Source organism: Melozone crissalis, unplaced genomic scaffold (genome assembly GCF_028551555.1).
Source record: "Melozone crissalis strain CALT ecotype California unplaced genomic scaffold, PUWL_Pcris_2 ptg000045l_1, whole genome shotgun sequence".
Classification (NCBI taxonomy): domain Eukaryota; kingdom Metazoa; phylum Chordata; class Aves; order Passeriformes; family Passerellidae; genus Melozone; species Melozone crissalis.
In genome coordinates, this window is record NW_026535823.1 from 15,570,989 (window position 1) to 15,591,164 (window position 20,176).

The 20,176-nt window shown below is 39.6% G+C and overlaps 1 protein-coding gene across 9 annotated transcripts in view; it reads right to left on the reverse strand.

Moving 5' to 3' along the window:
• Window positions 1-20,176, reverse strand: part of PTBP2 (polypyrimidine tract binding protein 2) — a 153,998-nt gene that overhangs the window by 36,843 nt on the left and 96,979 nt on the right. For 4 of the 9 annotated variants that reach the window (XM_054285551.1, XM_054285550.1, XM_054285549.1 and 1 more), the window contains exons 1-2: window positions 7,679-7,827; window positions 6,096-6,126 (exon numbers count right to left, since the gene is read on the reverse strand). The exons of 1 other annotated variant lie outside the window; for it this stretch is intronic. In XM_054285551.1, the coding sequence (XP_054141526.1) occupies window positions 6,096-6,126; window positions 7,679-7,686 (39 nt within the window). In that variant the 5' untranslated portion in view covers window positions 7,687-7,827. Of the gene's footprint in view, window positions 1-6,095; window positions 6,127-7,678; window positions 7,828-9,623; window positions 9,791-20,176 lie in introns of those variants that run through there. 4 more of the 9 variants (XM_054285554.1, XM_054285553.1, XM_054285555.1 and 1 more) reach the window with 3 other exon arrangements.

Here is a 20,176-nt window from a genome sequence, read left to right on the forward strand (position 1 = left end):
TTACACATTGTAAACACACTGCTTCAATATCTGAAGTAACTTTGGGGATTGGATGTTGGAAACAACAGAAAATACACTTTGAACTCCCAAACACAGCATTTATAAACTTTGTTCAGTTTACATGTGATGGATTAGAATTTAAAAGGATGCTTCATTTCTAACATGATAAATTTTTATATGAAACACTGCATAAATATACCCTCACATAATCTTTTGTCAAGAAAAAACACTTGTTCTGCCTTATGTTCTGCTTATACACACAATTGTCAAAACACATAATCCAAACTACCCTGAGGAATTTGTTACACCTCTCATAAGTACAGGATCACAGAATACCCATGCAGGACAGGATACATATTCAGAAGAAACTCCATGCAGGTTCATAATTATTTTACAAAGCATACAGTTTAATTATAAGCTTGCTGTTACTTCACCAGAACCTTACATGCATGGAGCACACCTACTTGAATCATTTTAAAGACTACTCCATTTATCTATACTGGCATGAAATCAGTTGAGGTCATGAACTCCATGGGTGCTTAATAACTCACTTATACCATCACTTGCTTTTCATTCAGTATTGAGTTCCCAAAAAAGGTTTGTGAATTGGCTACAGTTGCACAAGTATTGCAGTGACAGAAAAATGGAATGCAGCTTGATTTGCTTGTGAAAACATGGCCTGAAGCTCTAGGGAAGGGTATTTGCATATGGTATTAGTGCATGTTGTCAGAGGTGGTGCATGCGATTGCATTTCTCTTTGTATAATCCCTCAATGAAGATGCAAACCTAAGTCTTCTGCTAGACATGAAAACTACATGATTTCAAATTAGTGAAAGATATCAAAATTTATCAAACAGGTATACTAAAACTTCCTTACATACAATGAGTGTACTTACTACAGAGAACCAACTAAGTTTCAACATGTTTCCTTTCTTTCCATTTTCAGCTTTCCTTACTTTTCGCATATATTACAGTGACAGAATGGACATCACAAAAAAAGTACAAAGAAAAAAAGAACTGGAGTCAGATGTTCTGAGAATAAATATGAAAGCCATTTCAAACAGGGTCAATTTACAGAAGTTACTGTTAACAGATATCTTTCATTGTAATAAGTTATTTTTTGTCATTATGGACATGTTCCCCATACCACTGCTGGAAAAACAAATCCAGATGCCACTTCTAAGCTATTGAACATGGTCAGACTTCAGCCTTAATTCACTGCTATAATCCTCCACACTTTTTTGCTGTTTACTGCTGCTAGCACAACTTAAGTATCTTAAATATTATTAAAAACAAAAGTTGTCTAAAAATATTATCACACCTAACACAAGATTAAAACACCTCTAAAATTCACAAACAACCCATTTTTATCATATCACATATTGTCTAGTCTACCAGCAATTATATTAGACATATAAGGTTAATCCAAAACTCTAATACTAACATTTTAAAATACAACAGACTATCACATGGCATTTGTCTGTATGAATAAACTGATTTTTTTCTCCTACCACTCCCTTCTTTTTAAGCAGTCAAAATTACAACAGTGAAGGCAAAAAATTTGAGAGAGTACAAAACTGAAAGGAATAGGCTTGTGAAATAAGTTTAGACTAAATCTTAGAAGTGGGAGTTTATCTTCTGACAACTTGCTAGAATCTGACTTTCAATCCTATTTTCATTATACCATGTACAGCTGAAACAAAGTCACAGCACATCTCCAGTATCTACTTGTTTCCACCATGAACAAATTCTCAGTTATTACTAGCAAAAAAGGTTCAGAATATAGTTTAGTAAGAGAAGACAACACCTCAGAACATGAGTTAAAAAACCAAAGCAGACAACTATTCCAGAGCACTTAAGACTGCTACTTGGTGCCCTCTCCCCTTTCTCCCTCAGTTCCTTTCTCTGCCAGTTCTCAGCTACTGTCCTTCCCCCATACTACCACATTCCTCCATGTTAAGTTTCAGTAACCAGGAAAGAGGGGGACTAGGTGATACTTTCCTGTTTGGAAAACTTAGAAAGTACTGGACGTGTTTCTTAGCATGTTCTATCCATCCCAAACATAACACACACCACCAATTCCCTCACCTCTTAAGCAACAGCTGAATCCCTGACCTTGGGGGGAAGAAGGCCATCCCCACATCTTTAACCATTCCAAAACTCTTCACAGGAATGAGCTCTCTCTCCTGGCTACAACTGGGGCTGTCCATGCTTGGCAGCTGAAGCTTGGCTTTTGGCCAGCATCCACAGCACCGTCAAGAAGGTCAAAAATTTCCCAGATGCTGTGTACCAAATAATGCTCCAGGAAGAAATGGCTGCTTCTGTTCTCCTGTCAGATAGGAGAACGCCTCAGCCACTGTGAAACATGCAATGCACACACACAGAATGAGTCACTCAATTGTTCAAAGCCCATTTACTGCACAGCTACCCATCCCATCCAGGAGAAACATCCATCAGACTGAAGTGGCACACATTGAAACACAGTAGGAGAGATCACCCTCAATATGCACCCAAAGTTCACCTAAGTTATTCCCTACACCTGTGTGACATATATTCCTTATGTTTTCATATCTATCCAGAGTATTTTAATTACTCCATAGGAAAGATACACTAATACTTCATACATCAAATGGCTGAAAAAGGCTCTATCACACCAAGTGCCAATCAGATATCAAGATTAAAGCACTGTAATGTAAAGAGAACACAAGAGAACAATTCAAAGTACAGTTATTAGATGTTGATGCTCAAAACTGTATAACCACAGAGTAACTAAGGACCTGATGTAATAGGAACAGAGCAACCCTAATGTAAGTTTTTAAAGAAGAAAAAGCAAACATTTTATAGAATATGATAAATTTTTGAAATCATGCACAAAGAAACCTGTAAAATGTATAAAATTTCTCCAGGGAACTGAATTTTTTTTAAATTTATGAACTATGTAAATATTACCATTCCTGGAATCCTTAACTCTCCTTTATTCAAGTATACTTTGCACAAACTGCTCATACACAATGCAAGTTCACAAATCAGCATCAGACAGAGAGCTAAAGCTCATTCCTTCTTGCATTATTTTGCAAAACGTAATGTAAGGGGTGAACTGTGTGCAGTGACATTTCCCTGCCTCCATGAATTCTAGGTAAGCAAAACAAGACATTACAGACCAAATCAAGTATGAGTTATCTCATTTGTATTTACAAGATGACTGGGTTGTGACATGTTCTAATGCTTTCAGAAATTAAAGCTCGCTGCTCCTCTGACAGATTTGAGCGAGGAAGCGTGTTCCCACTGCATATTTTGAATTGCACAAATCCTCACATTTATTCTTTGTAAACCAACTTCTCAAGTTGTATTCATCATTTTTTCTAGCTCCATTTTAAGTTTTAAGTTTTGCACTGGTTTCTAGTGTTAATTTCTGGTGACTCAACATGAAGACCAAACATCAGATGAACAAGAATGTTTTAAAACAAATTAAGTATACAATACAAATAAATGGTATAGTTTCAAATTTATCCCTCATTTGTAGGTAACTCTGATTAAAAAACTGTTAATAAAGCATTATAAGGAAGCATTCCTTTTACTTTATACTTGCCTTGACCACATGCAGTCCCCTAAACTACAAAGCCCTCCTTTAATGGAAAGACAATACCCAGACTACAATAATTAACTTCTCTTACTCTTTTATGAATTTTAAAAGTATAACATGTGCATTTTGTTGTTTAAGAGAACAACCAGCTAGATAACAATTAAAATAACTTTTAAATTTGCATTGACACGACTGATGATGATAAAATAAATTTTCCAAACAGAAGAGTCACATGTCACCATCCATTTCTCTGAGTATAACTGAATATATCACAAACATGTTTTGCAAGTGATCAGCATATACACTCTAAGTGAAAAATATCAGAAAGCATCAAGTAAAAGAAACATTCTGGATAAGGCAACTTCTCACAGCTAAATCCCTGCCCACATCCAATGACTATCCAGTCTCAACAAAAGCAGTGTTGGAAGAACATTAAAATTGCTAATGCAACTCCTTGGATTCAAAACTTAATTCTTACACATTCCCACAGCACCCCATGAAAAGAAAACTTCCAAGGGAAGGCCAGATGACTGATCTCAGTTGTTTATATACACTTGACAGGCAAAGCATTCCCCAACTTGAAAACATCAGTCCATCAAGAGCAATGAATAGCCACCATAAGGACAAATGTTCCACATGTCCTTCCACAAAGCACGAGTGAAGCTGGCATTACATCACTATGCACACTCCATTAGACAGAAATCCCATTCTCCATGCTCAGCAGTACCTTGAGATAATTAAAGAAGCTCCAGATTACAATCCAGTCTATTCCTCCCATATTTAATAGCTTTCTTCAGGAAATCATCATCCTTATTTATTTGCACTACTTCCATGCACAGACTGCTTTCTTCCAGAAACCAGACAGCAAGTCCATTTTTACAAGCAAAAACCACAACTTCTTGATACTTCTGAGCTTTTCCTTGTAGTTTCTAATCACTGCCTCCAATACACCTGTCTTGCCTTCTTTCTTACACTCATAATATGACTTCTACAACCAACAGAAGAAAGCAGTTACATCATCTGAAGTATCTTTATTTCATTGTCTGGCTACTATCTTAAAATTTGGTTCTAAAATGGTACTACCCACTTAGACACAGTTTGTAACACTCAAGTTCTCACAGACTGAAGTTGCTCACAGTAAAGAGTAAAAGAGATACTGAATCAATTTACTTCTCCTGAAGTGACAAATGTTAGAATTAAAGATCCAAGTAATATATGGTCTACTTGAAACTACTTCTTCACTAGAAAGAAAAAATCTAATGATTTTAGATTTTTTGCCCTGAAGCTGTGTACATGGAGCACAGTTTGCTGCTGAAATACTTGGAACATCCTCAGGTATCTCTCCAAACTACTAAATACATTGCTATGTTTTAATTAGTTAACACTTTGTCCTCCCAGGCATCAGAGAAATAATCATGTCAGCTCTATTGTGCTTAGCTCCCACTTAATAACCACACTTTACTCATGATTCAGAGATGAGTTTAAGCTTGTCTCCAATAGTGCATGAACACATGGAGCTGGATGGGTCCAGAATCCACATAACTGACTTCTCACAGCCCTTCCTACAAACAAGCTTACCCAGAAACATTACAAAGGTAGGTAGCAGCTGCTGTATCTACAGGCTGACTGCATTATATAAGAACTAGTCCAAATCCAGTAGGACCAATACTGAATCTGAGCAACTGGGCCTTTCTAGACAAAGCTGGGCTTAGCAAGCAGCTGGCACTGATCAGCTCCAGGTGAAAAGGCAGGTACACAGCACAAGCTACAAAGTCTCTGAACAAAGAGTTAACTGTATGCACTAGAAAACTCCCGCTTTTCTGTATGCACTAGAAAACTACCACTGAAATAGAACTGCTCTCATGCATTCATTGAAGTTCTCTTGTCACAAATCCCTTTGCGTAAACATTATTTATCTACTACTACGGAGTACTGATCTAATTCCTGTGATAGATTTGAATAAAAAGCAAAATAAACAGTAAATTAACTGCTATTTAGAAGCCCTTTCCTTCTTATGGAAGTATACTAAATTCACAACTGAACTTGAGAAATAAAAGTTACAGAAAAGCAAACACCCACTTCTGTGTCTACATAAATTCTAGCTCCCATTTTTCTGTCCTCTTATAGATAGTCACTTCTTTTTTAACTTCAGTGGGAACTGTTTTGAAAAAAGGAGGGGGAGGGACAGAGAAAGTATGACTTTTACAGGCCCCATGCAACAATGTGGGAGTGGTGTTTTGAAAAAAAGTATGATAAATCAAGTTTCAAAGTAAGAAGCTGACACCACTGCATTAATCCAGAACCACTGTTTACAGCTCAGTGCCTAGAAAAGTCTTTTGTGTAGAGGCTCCAATTTACCTCTAGGGATTTTTGTTTAATAAAGCATACACGGCTGACTAGATATCAGCTCACAATGACCAGTTAAAATCTTCCAACAGGCAATTACTGATGCCCAAAGTAATTCATTTTGCATCAGCACTCTACCCCCTTATTTGTTAAGTGTACATCCTACCTTCACACCAACGGCAACATCAGTGACAATGCTGCAAAAAAAGAAAAAAAACAAGAACATAAGTCACCCAATTTATCCTCATAAACCAAATATTTCAATGTCTTGTGATGACAAAACTATGAGGAAACCAACAGGCAACAAGTTCCCCAAGTAAGAAACTATGCTCAAAAACATGTAGGACTGGAATGCAAAAGAAACTCTGAAAAGCTACTGAGCTCCCACAGCTTATAGGCCTTTCCAAAAGTACAAAGTTTCAAGTAAATGTTATTCCAATGCAGCACTGCCAGGAAATTTATTTAGGAAACTTGGGTTTCTGGACATGGGATTACAGGGTAGAAATAGAGTAATTTAAAAGTAAGTACAAAACTTCTCACATACCTCTATTAACTAAACAGCTAACTCAGCAACATAGCTGAACCTTTGTTTGACCTACTCTTTGAACAGCAGAAAGCAATCTTTTTTTTTTTAATTAGCTTGGAAAAAACCCCCAACGCATTGGCAGCTACACCTGTATGAAATGTAATGAGGAACACCTATGAAAAACATTGCAACAGGTATGTCAAGGTGCATCTCCTCCTTAGAGGTTGTGACATCACCACTCACAGTGTACACCACAATCCTAAAAGAAACCTCAGTCCATAAACACATACACACAAAAAAGAATATGGGAGAGCATTCCACAAGGCAGTACTCATTCCTAGTTCTCAGACAGGATTTGTAACTCCTACCATTATAACCACAACCATAAAAAGCCTTGGGAAGTCTCACAGTTGAAAGGTTATATATGCTTAAAGCATACCAAAGAGATGGCTTTGTTTGAAGCAGAGTAAACAACCTAATGGGAGAACTGGAAGCTGAAAGCTGTTGTATTTACATTGAAGGCTACAGCCAGCAGCCCCGCTTTCCAGGTGCAACAAAAAGCAGGCCTGGCGTGTGGTGCCTGCCCATCCCAGCCCCTACTGTCCCCTAATACCGACTGCTTCCAACCTTCCCTTCTTTGGTTTTTACAGCTACTCCACTGTATATACAAAGGCATCTCTCCACCTGGAGAGGGGGGGAAGCCGAAGGGCTTATTAGGCAGTTTCTGAAAACAAAAGAGCTCGACATCTGGCTCCTGCTGGCATCGCTCCTCCCCTCCAGCCAGCTCCAAAACAAACCCGAGCCCAGCAACGCGCCCCTCCTCGCCCCCTGGCCAGAGGAGAGATGCCAAAGGCGGGGGGCAGGAGGGAGCGAGAGGCTCTGGGGGGCGAGATGAGGGCAGATCGCCCCTTCTTTACATCGGGACGCGCCGTCTCGGGCACTACACTTAATTAGGGGGCAGCCCGAGGCCCTCGGCGATTTGAACGGGGCACCCTACAGAGGGGCCCGCGTTACGGAGAGGCTGAGCCCGTCCGGCCCGGCTCGCAGCCTGCGTGGGGCCTCAGGCTTCAGCTGTCCCGCGGCGGGAAGCTCCTCGCTCCCCACACCCTTGGAGACGCCCGCCGACAGCCAGCGAGCGCCCGGCGTCGGGACAGGTGCCACCAGCGGCCGGCAGCACAAAGCGCGGCAGTGCGCTCGCTCCCAGCGCCCCGGTGCCCACTCACCCGTCCATCGCCGAGCAGGACAGAGCGCGGGCAGCGGGACAGGAGCCGCGCACGGGGAGCTGAGAGAAAATGGCGGCCTGGCCTGCACGGAAACCGCCGAGCGTTGCCGAGTGCCGGGCTCCGCTCCGCGTCCCCGTCCGCTTCCGCGCACGCGCCGGCAGACCACGCATGCGCCGTGCGCGCCGCTGAAGCTTTTGCCCTCAGCTACCCGGCCCGAGCCGGCCCTTGAGGCGGCGCGAGCTGCCCCGCCCGCGGCGGGAGGCGGGAGCGGCGGCGGAGCTTTCCCCGCCCGGCCCAGGCCCGCCCCGCCGCCGCCATCGCTCCTGCCCCAAAGCCGCGTGCGGAGTGCGCGGGGGGCGGCCGGGGCTCCTCCGCCCATCGGCATTCCCTACAGCCTGCCCGGGCTGAGCCGCCGGACCCCACTTGTTGAAGGGAGAGAGTTCCGGGCTTGGTCCCGGCCCTTCTCCTCAGGGAAAGCGATCAGAGGGACCCGCGCCGCGCTCCAGCCCCAACAGGGAGCCTTGTGCCCGTCGCTCCTACCCTCGACCGCGCTGTCACTTCCCAGAAAACAACCTGTTGACTATATAACAGATCACTAACACTAATAAACATAACAAAGAGGAACGTCCAAAGGAACTACTGCAGTCAGTTGGGCTGTTTCTTCACAGAAATAAGTGTCTCTGTGGTTCTCTGTAAACTGTCATGTCAGGGTACAAAATACGTGGCTATTACGAAATACACATTTTCTCCTCATTACCTTTTGCCAAATCTCAGTGTTTCATCACAAAACTTCAAATGTTCGACACGTTTCTAAGTTTCCTAGAAAAGCTGTTCATGACAAGACCCTGGATTGCATTCAAACAAAAAAAATCAAACTAAAGATTTTATACCTATGAAAGAAAATATGAAATTGTGATCCAAATGTTCCTGTAAGATCCCAAACCCAGAAGAATGTTTCAAAGTATTCAAAACATCTTCTGTGATTTCTGTATTTTGATCTAGCAAAATACCTTTAGAGAAGGTGGCCCATTACCTGATTGCACTTTTTGGAGTCTGTCATCAAAACTATTGCAATGAAGCCTGATAAATAATTTAGGAACTAAAAACTACAAAACTATACACATGTCCATAACTGGAAAATTTTCAGTATGCTTTAATACTCCAGTATCGTTCTCTAGCAGACACCACAAATAACTCATAACTGGATTAACAATTAGGAGTGTGTACAAATTCTCATTCTACTCTGCAACTTTTTGTTGTTCTGTTCTGGAAAAGCCACTCTGATTCTCTGCAGCAGTTTACTGATAATGCTTCCCCTAAATGCCATTATCACGTGGATATCTGCAACTACTTCCTCTTTCAGAAATTGTCTTCAGCACCCATCACTGACCACTAGACTAAATTACTTATGATTCACTTTCTTAGAAAATCCCTCTTAAATATTTGATTTGCTGAGATTGTATCTAAAGCTCATCATGCCACATGCTATCTTTAAGGGTTTTGACTTCTACATTATGTTTTGGTTGGGTTTTTTTCAGTCTATGGTTGTAGCATTCTTTCCTGATTACATGTGATAAAGTACTATGATCATGAGAGAAAGTAACATTGAAGACATCAGAGACATAGGAGTGCATGTAACAATCTCCATAAATCCAGGGCGTATTTATATATTTACTCTCTCTATCTAAGTATAATCCCTGTATATTCTGGCATACTTGCTAGGCTTTGCACCATTGGAGGTTGGGTTTATAATTGGTTGCTCTTGTTTTCCATTGCCTTTTGATGCCATATTGTACTGGGAATTTTTTTGTCTTTTTTCCCCCTTATAAATCTAAATACATCTTATGCATTTTTGTATTGGTAGAGGTATTAATCCTTCCACTTCTTAGCAATTAGAGGAAAATCTGATTTCCATCTCATTTTTCCAACGGCCTAATTTGCTTACCTTCTTTGCCTTTATAGTAATGCCATCTTCAAACCTGGTTTTCTCTTCTGTAATATTTCTTTTTTCTCCTTCTTTCATGACACCTACAAAAATCTAAGTGAGCTAATACTCATTCAGTTTATCCTCTGAGTTAGAAGCTCTTCCACATAAAGGAGGCTGGGGAGTACCTGTTGAATATAGCAGAAAGGACACTGGAATTGAGTCTGCAAATCTGGTTGAAATAATGGATGTGACTTTATACAGCAAAACTCTGGTCCCCCACAAAGCATCAATAAAAGTGATAATCAATCAGGATTTTACCTAGAGCATTTAATTTAAAAAGGGATAAAAAAGATACGAGTATTCAGTGCGTTTCTAATAAAATGCCATGGCACCCTCTTGATCAGTTCATGCAGTGTGGTATTCCACTTTCCTGTTCATGTAGCTTTGCCTTTTTATACTATTAGATCATTTTTAGTACACTTCTGAGTGCCTTGTGAAATGTCTGCCGCATTTGGAACACTGTGATAGCATCATCTGTTTATCTGGTTGTCTGTTTTCTCTGTTGCTAGAGTGTGTTTTTGCTTTGTCTTTCTCATGTTTCAGATAGTCAGAAAGAAATTGTTCCCAAAAAACACCCTCTTGTCCTTAGGAGCTGTCCACTTTCTGCTGAAGTCCTGCATCAGACGTTTGAGAAGGCAGCTGAAATGTCCTGTAAGAGACAGGCATTAAGTAAAATACCTTGAGCAAAGCCCTCCACATTCAGTTGTTACATTACAAAGCACATGGGCTTACATACTCTATCCATTTTATTCTAAGTAAAATTTAAGTGCAGATACTATTATCAGCTGTTCAAAAGTTCCATACCCTTACTGCTGCAACAATATCTTGTTTTCTTAAAGAATTTCCTTTGATCGTTGATACACTTAGATGTTTCACTTTGATCAGTTGTTTCCATTTTATTTCAAGAACAGCTAATAAATAACCATCTGTGTAGTTAAGTAGCAGGGTGAGTAGTTAATGATGTTTGCTTCATGGAAGATTGTAGGAATTAGAAAGCACACAAAGATATTTTCTGCTGTACATTGTCCCAGACTGAGTCTCTGAAGTTGCTGGGGATAAAACAGCATCCGCACTCTCAGAGAACAGCTTGTCCAGAGTTTGCCTGAGCACTTTTTGACATCCCCAGCACTCTAGGGCAACAAGTCTTGCAATTTAGGAAATTAGTGCCTGAAAAATATTTTCTTTTGGTTGTGTCAAGCCCACTGCCTGATAATTTCCTGGGATGTCCACTAGTTCTCATTTTTAAAAAGAAATAGATGGATCATTTTTCCTGTGTACCTATTCTTGCTGTTCTTGAATGCATATACCTCCATCATACTGTCTTCAGTTATCTTTCAGCTGTTCTAGTAAATTTCATGTTTCCTCTATTAAAAGTCATTCCCTGTTTTCAATGATTTGTTTTGGTTTTTAAAATACCTTTCATAATCCTATTCTAGAAGACCATAATGGTTTTCATTATTCAAGTTACACACTCAATGGCTTTATATAGGTGCATAATAAATGCTTTCTGGTTTTATATTATTTTTCTTTCTTATAACACCAATCTCATTTGCATGTTTGAATCCTACTGAGCCATGAGCTGCTGTTTTCACAGAACCCCCCATAACTGAAGCACTCTTTGCTGTGTGAAAGCCATTTATTTAGATTCCAGGATTTTGCACTTATGTTTTGGCTTGTTTTCTCTCTCACATATTACTTCCATTTTTCAGCACAGAATGTAACTTGCCATTTTATCATTCAGTCACACAGCACCATGAGAGCTTTCCACAATTCTTCACGGTCAGCTTTTGTTTTTATTACCATGAATAATTCAGCATCATCAGCAAACTTGGTTGCCTCGATAATCACTCTTTTTTCCAGATCATTTAAGAATATGCTGAACAACACAGGTCCCTGTGGTACACTACCAATGACCTCCCTGTACTGTAACAAAATAGAACATTTTTCTTGTCCTTCATTTAATATCTTTTATTAATCTAGTATTAATAACTAATAATTAACAGTTTAATAATATATCAAAGAATGTACCTGTTAATCTTGTGTCAGCTTAGTTTCTCTCAAGAGCTTTGGGCAGAGAACTTAAGCAAATTCTTTTTTTAAGAAAACATTATCATGTTGTTTCAATCAGACTATGCTAAAACTCATTGACTCCTTCAAAGAATATGATGCTTCTTGCTATTAGAGGCACTTACACAGTAACAACTCTTCATTTGTCCTTATCTCCAAACAGCCCCATCCTTCAGTTTCCCCAAATTGTTAATGGTAGTGTCATTAAATGGTGTTGCTTAGAACAACAGATCCTCAGGATATTATGGGAAAGGTTGATCATTTGGTTTACCAGCCTTTGTTATATTAAACCACATTATTCTATCTTAAGCCAGTCCTTATCATCTTCATAAATTCCCCAGATGCCTTTGAGCGAAGTCCCAACATTTATTAGTAGCTATTCATCTTTTTGTGCTCCTGTAAACAACGTCCTTAATCAACATTTCTTCCCAGCACTCTATGTTGATTTACTTTGTTTTTTAAAATGAAGTTTTGAAGCTATTGTGTAGCTCTTACAAGCACAGTGCCCTAAATAAATGTCTCTTTTTCAAGTTCAAGTCAGAACTTGTCTTGCTGGCCTGAATCCCACAGGCTGGCTCCAGCATTTTATTTCTAGCATCCTTGCTAGAAAGACAGCTTTTCTTGGGCAGGCTGGGAATGTTACTGCTCTCTACCATTTCAAACACTGAAATATGTGGCATAGCTCATCCTGTACTTAAGTGAACATTCATTTGTGTCCAAAGGTCTGCTCATGACAACCAGATTATTATCAGTCTGCCCACTCTTTCTCTGTGGCTTCTAGGATATCCACCTGGAAATTTATTTTCCACACCAAATTCACCTTTTCCTATCACTGTGATTAAAAACATGTACATTTGCTTTCTTCAGGACTGAAGATCACTTTTACTTTTTATTACAAACAATATGTGCCAGCGGTGTTTGCAAACATCTTTCATTCCACAGGGCTTCCTTGGTTTTGAGAGGTGGTGGAGTAAAGATCATGTTGTGGGTCATGTACAGCCATGGCTGCAGCTGTTTTCTGTCAGGGGCAAGAAGTGAAATGAATATTTTCCTTTGGCTTTTTCCTTCTTTTTTTTTTTTCTTTGCCTTTTTTTTTTTTCCCTGAATGCAAAAGTGTCTGTTGATGTTATTAAAAAAAGGGTAGAACTTGTCTGCTTCTTAATCCCAGACCAACATCTGACAGACAACTTTATGTAATACACACAATGCGCCCAGTCTTGTACAAGCTCTGAAGCTGCCTAGTTTTGCAGATATGATAATTATAATTACTAAAATGGTGACCAAAAAAGTAATGGAGAACACATTTTTTTAAAAAAAATAAACACCACCAAGGAAAATATTCCAAATCTCCAACAAAATAGTAGCAAATTAAAGCAATACATTCTCAAACAAAGAAAGAAAACTCATAGCAATTTTAAAGAATATTCTTTGCACAGCTAGACTGAAATGGGACTTTTGCTATTGATTTCAGGAATACCAGAACTTGAACTCTGAACTCAAATAATTTAAAAGGAGTAAAAAGTATCTCACAGTAATTTTTAAAAGGCCATATAAGTGACAGATGAGCTCACCTTTCCACTTTATCCTTTGATGTTAGAAAATGAAATTATTTTTGTACAATTTTTTCCAAAACTGTGCTCTCATAACATCCTATCCTAAGTTCTTCCACATGCTTTTGCACCTTATGTAGGAATGGCATTATGTTCCTGGGTTTTTTGATAGGGATTATTTTATGGACTCCTACAAGACTGTATAAATTATCAAAAAGAATATCACAGAGGAAAAATATTTTCAAGCGGATGCTGTTCATGGTGGTAAAAGGTATTTAAAATGGAAACCTTTTAAGTGATACAGAAAATGTCTTCAAAGAGGACACCCCAGAAATGTGACTATTTTTTTAAAAAATGAAAATCTTCAAAGCAGACACCTCTTTCTGTGAGGAAATCCTCAAAGGGGCATTCCTCCAGAGTGAGAATCTTTGAAAATGAAATCTCTTAAATGATCTGAAAACTTTGAAAGCAATAAACCATTCCTAAAACTGAAAGCAGTATTTCCTTGGGAGAGTATATGGTGTTCCTAAAGAGAGAAATAACTGCACCATTGTTAACTATAGAGCCAAACAATGCTTCTTCTCTTACAAGAGGAATAAGTATTATTTTAAATCCTTATCATCTTCACAAAGTTATTAAAATACATTATGACAATATTTTAAACAATTATTAGTATTGGTGGCAGTATACTCTTTCTCACTGGGCAAGCCATTGCTGACTTAAAAAGAAATCATTAATTTCTGAAGATGTAAGTAAGAAAGTCCATGAAATAGAGCTTATTGGAAGTATTTATGTGAATGATATTCCCATGGAATTCCCTTTCTTCCCCCTTAAAAGACAGGAAATAGCAGCTTTGCAGTATGTTTTTCCACTTAAACACTGTATGATTTTTGGAACCTGGATGATTTCTACAGGATGGAAATGCATATTCAGATGTTTTCCCATCTAGCACATTCCATGGAGTGCTTGCTGGTCAAAAGCTTTTCAGGGAAGTGCTATAGAAGCAAAGCTGTGACAAGCAAAGTAAATAGCCTCTATATAGCTTAGAAAGGAAACAATGAAAAGACAATTTGTTCATTTTGCCACACTGAAACATCATGGCCTTGAAGATGACTGCTGTTAAAGTGTTTCCTTGAGCAATGCAGGGAGGTGGATCTATAGCATCATTTAAGGAGGCTGACTGCTGGGGCACTACACAAGCTGTTGGGCTGTGAGTGAGCTGCAGCTGACCCAAAGCCAACAGCAAGCCAGAATTATTTGCAGGGCAAGGCACTGGACTTTAAAGCATCCTGGGGAGACACAGTATTTTTTAAATTAAGAAATTCAGAAATGAACAGATAAAATACATAATTGCTTTCTTGAGTGGCCACTTTGTCTCTTACCCACGAGACTCATAGAAGCAACATTTTAGTCATCTACTCCTGGTGGAGTGAACCTGCAATAGTACCACCACCTTCATACTGTTCCTACATCAGAAATACTCAACAAGGGACAGTCTCTTCCCCTCTCCTTTATTATCTTTTCATGCTGTCCTCACACACTCTTCACTTCAGGATTTGGGCATCATAAATACCCCTAGGAAAATGTAGCTATGGGGATGCATTGTGACACTCTGGTTTTTAATTGCTTTACTGTACATACTTTTCCCACTGGTCTGTTTGCCTAGCAGCAAATTTAACAGAGATCACTTGAGCATCTTTCTGTATTAAATATTATATATAACATTACTCTTTCAGATCTACTCAGTTGAAATAGTTTTTAGCATATCAATTTCACAGACCTGTGATTTCTGTGAAGTACTGGGAGGTTCAACACAGGAGGCAAATTTGACCCAACTGACACAACCTATACAACAAAGTTATTAAATAGTAGCCTTTAGCGGGGATGGGGGTTTGCATTTTAGAAAAAAAATTAAAATATGACCACAAAAAGTAGAAGTTGTTTTCATGTTAAAAGGTAGATGTGAATAGTGGTTTTGCTTGAAGCAGAAAAGAAATCCAGGTTGCAAGGACCAATTACCATGTTCAGTTGCTGTTAATCTTTTCACTCACTGAATACAGCAGTCACTGCAGCTGGCAATGCTCAGAGAATTTAAGTGAAAGATACAAATACCTTCTGAGACCATTTGAAGATGATCTGCCCAAGTAGCTGCACATAAAAACCTTTCTGCAGCACTGCCTCTCAAAACCAAAACTCCTGACCCAGGCTGCAGGGGTGCCACCAAGCCGGAGCAGCTGCAGGGCCCGGCCCTGTGGCACTGACACAGAGCAGCCCACGCTGGGGACAGCTTAGTGTCCTCCCTGCTGCCACCCTGCAGCCACCACACAGCCCCCAGGGCTGCCACCTGAACTGGGGCACGGGTGAGCTTTTGTGCAGCTAAAACTCTCCCTGCAGTGTAGCCAGAGCCTCACATCAATCCTTGAGAAAACACCAAAGCCCCTTCCCAGCCTCTGCTCAGGCTGGGACCGGTACATGTACTCCCATTCTCCAAATGAGATTCTGGGAGAGGTGCAGCTCTGATCCCTGAATAATTAGAAACTGAGACATCACTATCACAGGTAGAATTAGTGACCTATCAGGCCTTAGGTGGTAAGGTTAAAAACGCACTTTTTTAAAGAAGCAATCCATAAGCTAATTTTTTGCAAGGTTTTTTTTCTATTCCTCATGCACCACAGAAACTTCGTGATATGTTAGCTGTAATTTAAAGTTGACCTGCTACGGCAAACAAAAATCTCACAGATGGTGGAGTATGGACAACAGATCAAGGCACCTCAGTAATTTTCCTTGTCAACCTAACTTTTGTCTTTTCAATTTGGAAATAATAGAAAAATCCCAATGTTTCTGAGGTTACAAATATGCTTCTCTAGACTAAATTATATTTTGCATTAAAAAATTGTAAGTTGCTCTATCAACCATACAAAGCAGATACAGTTTTCTTTCATATGCAGCATGAAGAGTTACAGAAATGTTAAGTGGTAAAAGGCAAAACAACCCACTGGAAATTTGAAAATGGGTGCTGAGTAGAAGAGCTATAGATGAGAGATGGAAGTCAGAAATAATTCTGTTCCTAAATTCATTATGTATCCAGATGGATATTGTTAAAAAAAATCAGTTTGCCATCCCCTAAACTAATTTACTTTATAATTTCAAGAGTAATCTTCTGTGTAGTCTACTGTCCTTTAGGAGTGCTGATGTAGCTGGAGAACAAGAGCAGCTTGTCACACTGCATTACAAACTGTCTGCTTGCAAATTTCAGAGAATTTCTGGCCACTTGTGACATAATATCTCATTAACCTTTTGCAATATCTGAACCCAACAAAGATATCTGCATTTTCAGAATAAACAGCAGCTATCATCTCAACTTCCATCATGAACAGCAGCAACTTTTAACAAATATCATCAGCAGTATGAGATGCCATCCAGTGATAGGCTGATTCCTCGTGGCTTGGACTATAGTAATCATCTTTGTGTCAAAATTACATGTCTGTATTTCTCTACTAATTTCTTAATTCAGCTATCAGTCCAATATTGTGCTTGCTGTCTAATGTGGTGACTTAGCAGATGCAAAATATTATTTTAAAAGGGCAAAATTGATAGCTTACAACCACTGTAGACACAGAGCATGTAAAGTAGAAGCCATCATCCTGTAGTAAGTAATCAAAATACTGCTGCAGCAGTCCTGGTACAGGTTTTCTAGGGGATTGGAGTCAGGGCAGTCATATCCCTCCTGTTTTCTGCACAAGGGCAGGCAGAGCTAAGCCTTGGCCTCAGGGCACAGGAGCTCTCTGACAGGAGCGAGAAGGGATCAAGGCCACTGACACATACAAGTGCTAGACAGGATGAACAGGGTATTTGGAGGCACAAAAGATCTCCCAGCTCCAGCCCAACCTGAGGCAAGGCAGCTCACTCCGATTAAAGGTGTGCATTGCTGAACAAAATATGGCTCTGCCCAAACATGGTTCTGAAAGCTGTAGAGACTCTGCTTACCTATCTTTACAGTCCTTTTTTCAGCTCTGGCTTATTATTTTAGTTCAGGCAGGAATTGCCCTGCACTGATTTTCACTCCTAGTTGCAATCAAAATGTTGCTGTGATAATCCCAAACTTCAAGCTCAGGGACCACTAGACCTAAACTCTAAGAACTCTGGATTCTGATTGTCTAACTTTGCTAAAGGCAAGTTCTTAATAGTAGGGTAACAGCAGTCACTCATGCTGAGTTAAAGGGAAAGATTTAGTACACAACAGCTCTTGTTCAGGCCCCACAGGTTTTTGTTACCAGTAAACAGGGAAGCACCAGGCTGTCATTACAGTGTCCAAGGTGTGCCTACTCCTCAGCTTGCTTCTTACTTGCATCGTGCTTGCTCAGTGCCCTGTTGAAACCACAGTCAGCTGAACAATGCATTAATCGTGCAAAAGGCAAAGCCAACAAAAACTTCAGGACTGATTTTCACAGTCTTCTGTTTTCTTTTTGCTCTATTTCTCTCTTTAAGGACACAAGCAAACCAAGCAGGTTTGACTGAAGTACTATTTTGGAAAGGTTTGCAACAAGTCATGTCAAGTTTTATTAACACATAAGCTTTCATCCAAAGACCACAAATACCTACCAGTATAAATTAAGTCTGACTTGTCCTCTGTAAAACATGTAACAATAATAATAATTATTATTATAATATATTCTTATTGTTGGACAAACTGATTCTTTCAAGTCTCGAGAACAACAGTGCAGTAGCTGAGGAAGAAAAAGAGCTTTAGAGTTGAGTCCAAAATTTCAATGTAACTACAATGTTACCTTCCAAACTGTAATACACACTGTGGAGGTCCTTGGTAACTGGACAGTCATGCCTTTGAATTTCTTATCTGCAACAAGAAAATACCCCATTCAAAAAATTAATTAAAACGCAAATTTTATGGGACTTAAAAAAATTGTATTTTGAATTCCCAAGTATTCAAGAAAATTCTGGTCAGCTACAGGCTCCTTCCCTTGTGGTGATTTTACACTTTATATGACCAGTTTTCAGAAAATAACATAATGATCTCAATGGTCATGGTCAGAAAGATAATTTTTAAATAATTTCAGTCCTGGAAGTACAGTCAGTCTAATGTAATAAGCTGTCTAAGGTGTGTGAGCTGCCTTACTAAACTGATCTGAAACATGAACTTAGCAATACACGAATCAAGATTTTTAACTGAGACTATCAGAGTATCTCTAAAATATAGGACATTAGGTGGAACACCCCAAAATCTATCATCATCCTAAAGTGATCCAAACATCCATCTTTCACACACGGTGCCAATCAAGAGTCAATAAGCCACAAGCATTAATCTCCATTATAGGTTTGTGTAAAGTATGACACATGTGTAGATTCAGTGCAGATTTGGACACTGTCTTACCACAAAAATAAATCACTTCTCAATGGCCAATAGTTTTCAGTTGCCTCATTAAGTACAGGGGATTTTGGTGCCAAGTCTACCAAAGGGAAGTAGGCATCTCAAAAAAAGTAGGGGCCTTTGATCACCCAGAACAACTTTGAAATTGCCTCCTAAATTAGCTGAGAATCAATAACACACGAGGCAAAGAGAGAAGATGTGATGTTGAATGCCCCACTGAGCAATCCACAAGGGAGGGAGGAGGGCAGAAAAGGAAGCTGGGGGTGCCAGCTGGTGGCTCTCTGCAGCCCAGGGTCTCAGGGAAGGCACTGCCTTACAGCGTGGATCCATTAGCCACCCACAGCCTGTCAGCTGCATACAGAGAGGCAGGACAAGCAATTAAATTTGATTTCCAGGCAAGTGTACTTCTCTTTCTGTATTTGCCATCGTAGCTTCTTCTATTTTGGATTTTGTAAAGAAATGCTTCACTTTAACATGGTTTCCGTTAAGGGCAAGATTTCAAGGTTAGTAGATAAATTCACACCATTCCATGTCTGTGGCTGTAATGATCCATAAATCCAGCTTACTGGAACCCTTTTGGAATGTCCACTCTCTGTTTCTCTATGTATTGAAAGCATTCAGCATCTGGTATTGTATTAGCTGCACAATTTAGGCAATGGTGACTCAAGAAATTCCCTTGGATGACCTGTGTGAGCCATGTAGACAGCAGAACACACTGAAAGGAGAGAGAAGAGTGCCAGAAAATAACTACATTCTGGTCTAGTCTCTACATTTGCAATTGTCAATTAATAAAAGCAGGCAGATTTTAATTAAGCTGGAGGTGATGTAGAGGTTTCAGCAAAGCAGCACTGACTCCACAGATCTGGCTGCAGAATTTAAATTGTTTTTAATTCTGGATTTATGGGGCTTTTATTAAATGTCACAAGAGTAAATGTAGTCTGAAGACTGGGAGAGCTGCTCCTACATCCAGGTTTTTACCAAATGCAAAAGTAATTAAACTACGAGGAATTCTAACACAACTTGTAACTGAAAAACATTATACACTGTATTAATTCACCCTTGATTAAATTTCATCAAAAACTAGAAAACTGCACTCCTGAAAAGACCAAGAAGAAAAGCAATTATAGAAGCCTCTCTACGAATCTGTTACATTTATGCAATGGAATTTCTGATCTGATGAGAGGAAAATCTGAGGAACAGAAAGTTTCCCCAGTATTTCTTTCACAACTTAGTAGAGCTGCCAGAAGAAATTCCTGGCGGGTGTAGTGCTGACCACAGCGAGCTGTTAGTCACATACTTGTTCCCTGAGTCACACTCTGAGGCAGCCTGGCTGCCCTGCCTCAGCCTGCATCCATATAAAGAAAGAAGCAGAACTTAAGCACATCATCAATAGCAGCATGACATTAAGAGGGTCAGTCTCTTGCTTGTTGTGCATCACATTCCTCCCAGACAAGCACAGGTTTTTCTTCTCCTCTGGGCAACCTTCATTTATTGTAATATAAATAGAA